General features: G+C 38.7%; 1 protein-coding gene across 1 annotated transcript; it reads left to right on the top strand.

Moving 5' to 3' along the window:
* Nucleotides 1–3,539: 3,539 nt before the first annotated feature.
* LOC127159197 (E3 ubiquitin/ISG15 ligase TRIM25-like) lies at nt 3,540–4,131 on the top strand (the record flags this gene model as incomplete). The annotated part of the gene is made up of 1 exon (XM_051102097.1): nt 3,540–4,131. A coding segment is annotated over exon 1 (579 nt), but the record flags the coding sequence as incomplete, so codon positions are not given.
* Between the last annotated feature and the right edge of the window lie 1,843 nt (nt 4,132–5,974).

Here is a 5,974-nt window from a genome sequence, read left to right on the forward strand (position 1 = left end):
TTAAAAATTTTAAAATTTAAAATTTGTGACTATAACTTTATATATATATTTCAATTTACTGAATGAGCACAGTGCTATGTCTAAACTGATTGCACTGTATCTTATGTATAATCATTTTTATTCTTAACTGTTTTAATTAATTTAAAATCCATTCTTTAAATCATTTGAAACAGTTTTAAAGTCCTTGTTTTTATTGTTGTGATTATTTAATACCTTTTATGTAAAACATTTTGAATTACCATTGTGTATGAAATGTGCTAAATAATCTTGCCTTGCCCTTGTCTTGTTTGACTAGATGATCAATATATAATGCCATGTCATAGGAAATTATTCCTTTAAATATATCATGGTAGCGGTAGCCCAGTACAAACATGAAAATGTTTCAATGAATTGAAAGGTGAGTCAGACTTGACTCCCTGTACTACACCTTGGCCAGTAGTTGCAAGCTGTTTCACATTCTCTTTGTAAACTTTGTCTGTTCTCGTAGGAACTAACTTTTGGTTAATCAAGCAGTATCTGCAAAAAAATATAATCATAGTATGGGAGCCAAGATTATTGCCACAACTGGAAATGAAAGATGGATTACTTTTATAATCTAATCCATCTATGTTTGCACAAATTTAATTATAGTTTCATTGTAGTGTAATGTGTGCAGTCCTTAAAACAGCAAAGAACAGATTCCTGAAAGATTCCACCTTTTGTATGCATCCACTTCTTTTGATTTCTCATGTAGCACATTTTTATTTTTTGAGTGATTCTACCTTGTTCTCTTCTACTTGATTGTTCATAAACTCTTTACTCTTCTCTTCTTTACTATAGCCTCAAGAGATTGTATTCCAATAGAAATTCAGAAATTCCAATAGTATTTTTTCAACTTGCACCAAAACTTCCAACAGGTACAAATTGGAAACTGTCTGACTGTCCAATGCCACTCTGTTGAGGAAAAAAAAAAATGAAAGGCAGTTTAGGAGTTTCAGGTAAGGGAACCTTCGAACCACATGTATTTTAGCATAAGAATGCATAGCACCTTGAACAAGCCTTATCTTCTTCCTTAAAAAGTAATTAAAACGAAGAATGAGAAAACTCACTTCCACTCTACGGAGCTACACCAGCCAAACCAAATGACTGAACAGGGGTCGGTTATGATATCACTGACAAAACGATTACTGTTTTGTGTGGGGTACTACGGTTCCTGTGTCTGAAGTTTTCAAGCCAAATGGTTGTTGCCATGTTAATTGTTTACTGTTATTGTTTGATAATTATGTTTGGTGGTGTTTATGTGTTTGTTAATATGTTTCCATACGTATGTACAAAATGTTCGTGGAGACACTTACCTGTGAATGGTACAGGCCCAAGGAGGGGGTGGAGCCTGGCCTCTAAAAAGGCAGACCAGGTTCATCTGGTACTTGTTAGTGATGGGAAGTTCGGATCATTTTACCGACTTGGACATTTGAGTCTCGTTCATCAAAATGAACAAATCTTTTTCGAGTCATTTCGCTCATTTCGTTCATTTTAGCAAAATATAATTAAAATGTTACGTGTTACTTCCCTAACACATCTACTGCTTACACAAACGCTGATCACACTACAAACAATAATGCTATAAGAAACAGAAAAGATTCATTCATTGTTTACCTGGGTCTTTAGTCTATGATTCGCTCACCTCACCTCTTATCTGACAAGTTTTCAGGTTTGAGTCGTTCGTTCATCACGTGACAGCCCCATAAGCTTAACCAATGCAGTGTGAGACAGAAAAATAATTGATTAGTTCATCTCTCGAGTCTTCGGTTTGAGTCATTCGTTTATCCCGTGACAGATCCATAAGGTGAACAAACGACTCCAAAAACCCGAAAACTCGAAACAGGTGAACTAATTCCAGTACAGAACCTACTAGAATGTTGCGCATGCGCGACTGAACGAATCACTCCCTGAGGCGACTCATTTGTTCCGAGTCATATTAAAGATTCGTTTAAAATGAATGAATCGTTCAAGAATGACCCATCACTACTACTTGTTTAACAAGTTCAGTGCAAGTGAGCTGCTGCGGTGCTGTGAGCATTTTCTATATGGCTGTATATTGAGGATACCTGTTTGCTAATTTTAGGTTTTTTTGTTTTTTTTTGATACTTAGATTTTGGACTGAGCACTTGTATAAATAATCTTACTACTGGATTGCTTTTATCTTTCAATGGCACACTGTAAATAAACATCACTTTGCACTGACATTGATGTCCACAGGATGCCCAGCGGCCATTCAGGACGTCTAGTAGACTTCCGTTTAAAATCCACTGAATGTCATTTTATATTATTTTTCAAATAACCAAAGAAAACCCATAACAATTTTAAGAAAACTAGTATATTTATTTTATTTGAACAATTTTAAAAGTGCTGTGCTCTTTCTATGCGCATGTGTGAGTGTCAATGGGGCCTCATTTATGAAACAAACAAACATACGACAGAAAATTGGGCGTATGGTTGTTTCTACGCAAAACTTGCAATCTATCAATATGGACGTGAGCGAACATTGTTTTTTTTTTTTTTCGGGTCTTTAGCTTTGTATGCACATAGCAGTATGAAGAACAGACCATGAGAATTCACACTCACATCATTGCATCACATACCTGCAGCGCTTCTGTGAATGAAGAAAAACAGAAATTATAAAAGGAATAAAATAAACAAGGCTACAGAAAATATGTTTCCATTTAAATAATTAACAGTTTAATAAAAGTAAAACAAACTTTTTTTTAATCTTTATTTTATTAAATGCAACTGATCGCCTTGTTACCTCACACACACGCACACACACATTTCAGCATTGCTAACTTGACGTTCCAGCTATTAATCAAACTAAAATGCTGCTTAGTTTCACTTTAATAAATTCATTTTAGCTTGACATCTCTATTCTGTTTATAATGAATGCCACTATAGCTTAATTTGTGTTTTACTTTGTAGTTTAATATAAAATTTTATATCTTCTCATTGTTTCATTCTTGTTCTGTAATACCATTAATTTAAAGGTTTTGTTGTGGATTAAGGAACTAAATAGGCTATGTAGTGTTTCTATTGTTTGTAAATGTTTTGTTATGTTTACTGGTATTTAATATGCTTACAAATCAATGCCATTGTTTGCAATTTAAAGAGTTAAGGGTATTTTTAGAGAAAGATCAATTTCACTTTCATGAGATTACTTCCTGTTTTTGGCTGGGTTACGTTTCTCTGTGTTGTAAATTCTAGGGGCAAGACTTCTAAACCGAGGTGTTTTTAGGGGCGTGATATTCAAATGACGATTGTTTTCTGCTGGCACATTTATCAATGTACAATCTTTCATATGACGGGATTTGTGCATTTGAATCTGCAGTCATTTCTAATGTGTGTGTGACTCCACTACAGGAGCAGCAATGAGGAACCTGCTTTACAGACTCACAGACATACCAGTTTTACACACATGACTTAAACACAGAAACAGGAAATGTGAATTTCCTGAGTTTAAAGAAAGAAACACATGACATTTCAAGCATTTTCAGTTTTGTGTCTTTGTATTTACACAGTAAAATGGCAGATGCCAGAATTTCAGTGGATCAGAATGAGTTCATCTGTCCAGTGTGTCTGGATCTCCTGAAGGATCCAGTGGCCATTCCCTGTGGACACAGTTACTGTAAGAGCTGTATTACAGGCTGCTGGGATCAGGAGGATCAGATGAGAGTCTACAGCTGCCCTCAGTGCAGACAGACCTTCAGACCAAGACCTGCTTTAGCTACAAACACCATGCTGACTGAAGTGGTGGAGAAACTAAAAACGACCAAACTTCCTGCTGACTGTTACGCTGGAGCTGGAGATGTGGAGTGTGATGTTTGTACTGGAAGAAAATACAAAGCCGTCAAGTCCTGTCTGGAGTGTCTGAACTCTTACTGTCGGAATCACTTTGAACAACATGAGAGTTTGTTTGAAGGAAAGAGACACAGTTTGACTGATGTCACTGGACGACTGCAGGAGATGATCTGCCATGAACACGAGAAACAGCTGGAAATGTACTGCATCACTGATCAACAATGCATTTGTGTGCTGTGTTCAAAATATGAACATAAAAACCACAACACTGTATCAGCTGCAGCACAGAGGACAGAAAAACAGGTATTTAAAACTAGATACTGACAACATATTGCTGACACTTTAAGCCCAAAGTATATTTTGTTTTTGTACATTACATACAGTTTCACATTACATAGTTTACTTAAGCCCTATTCAGACAGTAATTGTTTCTCATATGGATGTCAGTAAAAATAAATTGACATATCACCTCAGTGACAAAATGCATGGATTTGGATGGAAAATCCATGGCGGGGCAAGCAGGCAGATATATATATATATATATATATATATATATATATATAGATATATATATATATATATATATATATATATATATATATAGAGAGAGAGAGAGAGAGAGAGAGATAGATACATATAATTTATAGCAAACATGTGACTGGCCACATGAGTAGCGTGTTTCCGGGTTCGTAAGATCACAGAACTTGATTCTCCACTGTAGACTTTTATATAAAACTCGTGTGGCCAGTCACATGATTGTTTGCTATAAATTAAATGAATTTTATTTACAAAATGTATGCTTATTACGTAAAATGTATTTAAAAAAAATATATTTATTGTCATTTTTTTTTTCGTATTATTCCAAGCATGTTTTATAATATTTCTATTAATTTTCTTAATTCTATGTAACAAGCAGGACTCGTAGGAAGCGTGTAAGATCCAAGTGCAAGCTTTATTTACAGATCGTAGTCAGACAGGCAGGGTCAGTGTCCAGACAAACAGAGTGACGAAGGCAAAACAATATCGTAATCCACAAAACAGGCAGAGTCCAAAAAACAGAGAGAGCAGTCCAAAAAGTAACAAATAAACAAGGAAATGAAAACTAGACAAAACTATGGCAAGGAAACAAAAAGCAAAACTATGACAATAAAACAAAACCGTGGCAATGACAAAACAGGGCAATGAAAACAGGGAAAAACGCTTGGTAGAGTCCGCAAGAGCAAAACAATACTTCGCGACTGCTGTTTGGTTTGACCTGCCTTTTATGGCCACCAAACAGGAAGTAACAAACGAAGCAGCAGAGGGAGCAGCAACAGTCAGTCAGTGGGTGAGGGCTCCCTCTGCTGGCGTGGCGTTACAGAATCCCCCCCCTAGGAGCGACTCCTGGCGCTCAAACAACAGACCAGGAGGGTGGGGGAACAGAGGCAAAACGGGGGGGGGGGGGGAACGGAGGGCCAGGTCCATGTAGAGAAGGTGGGCCTGGATTGTGGAGCAGGGACAGACAGTGAAGCACTGGAGGACCTGGACCGTGGAGCTGTGGCAGACAGTGGAACCTTGGAGGACCTGGGCCGTGGCAGACAGTGGAACCTTGGAGGACCTGGGCCATGGAGCAGTAGCAGACCGTGAAACACTGGAGGGCCTGGGCCGTGGCGCAATGGCAGACAGTGGAACCTTGGAGGTCCTGGGCTGTGGAGCAATAGCAGACCGTGAAGCACTGGTGTGGCAGGCAGAGCAGGTACAGCAGGGAGCCATGGCGAGGCAGGCAGAACAGGAAGCCATGGCGGGGCAGGCAGAGCAGGGAGAGCAGGGAGCCATGGTGAGGCAGGCAGAGCAGACAGGAGCAGTGATATCCACAGTGAAACTAGTGACATCCATAGCAGAGCGGCGTGTTCACGGACAGTTTCCTTGGCCATGGCATGACAGGCAGAGAGTTCATAATAGGCCTTCTTGGCTGTGACATGACAGGCAGAGAGTTCATGATTGGCCTTCTTGGTCGTGACAGGACAGCAAGAGAGTTCATAGGAGGATGCCGCCCCCATTGGAGGATCCACAGCATAAGCTGACACTTCTGGAGGCATAGGCATCAATTCTAGGGTAGACGTGGCAGTGAGTTCATAAATAGACGCCACCTCCTTAGGAGGTTCTA

This window comes from Labeo rohita, unplaced genomic scaffold (assembly GCF_022985175.1).
Source record: "Labeo rohita strain BAU-BD-2019 unplaced genomic scaffold, IGBB_LRoh.1.0 scaffold_1984, whole genome shotgun sequence".
In the NCBI taxonomy this organism is placed as follows: Eukaryota; Metazoa; Chordata; class Actinopteri; order Cypriniformes; family Cyprinidae; genus Labeo; species Labeo rohita.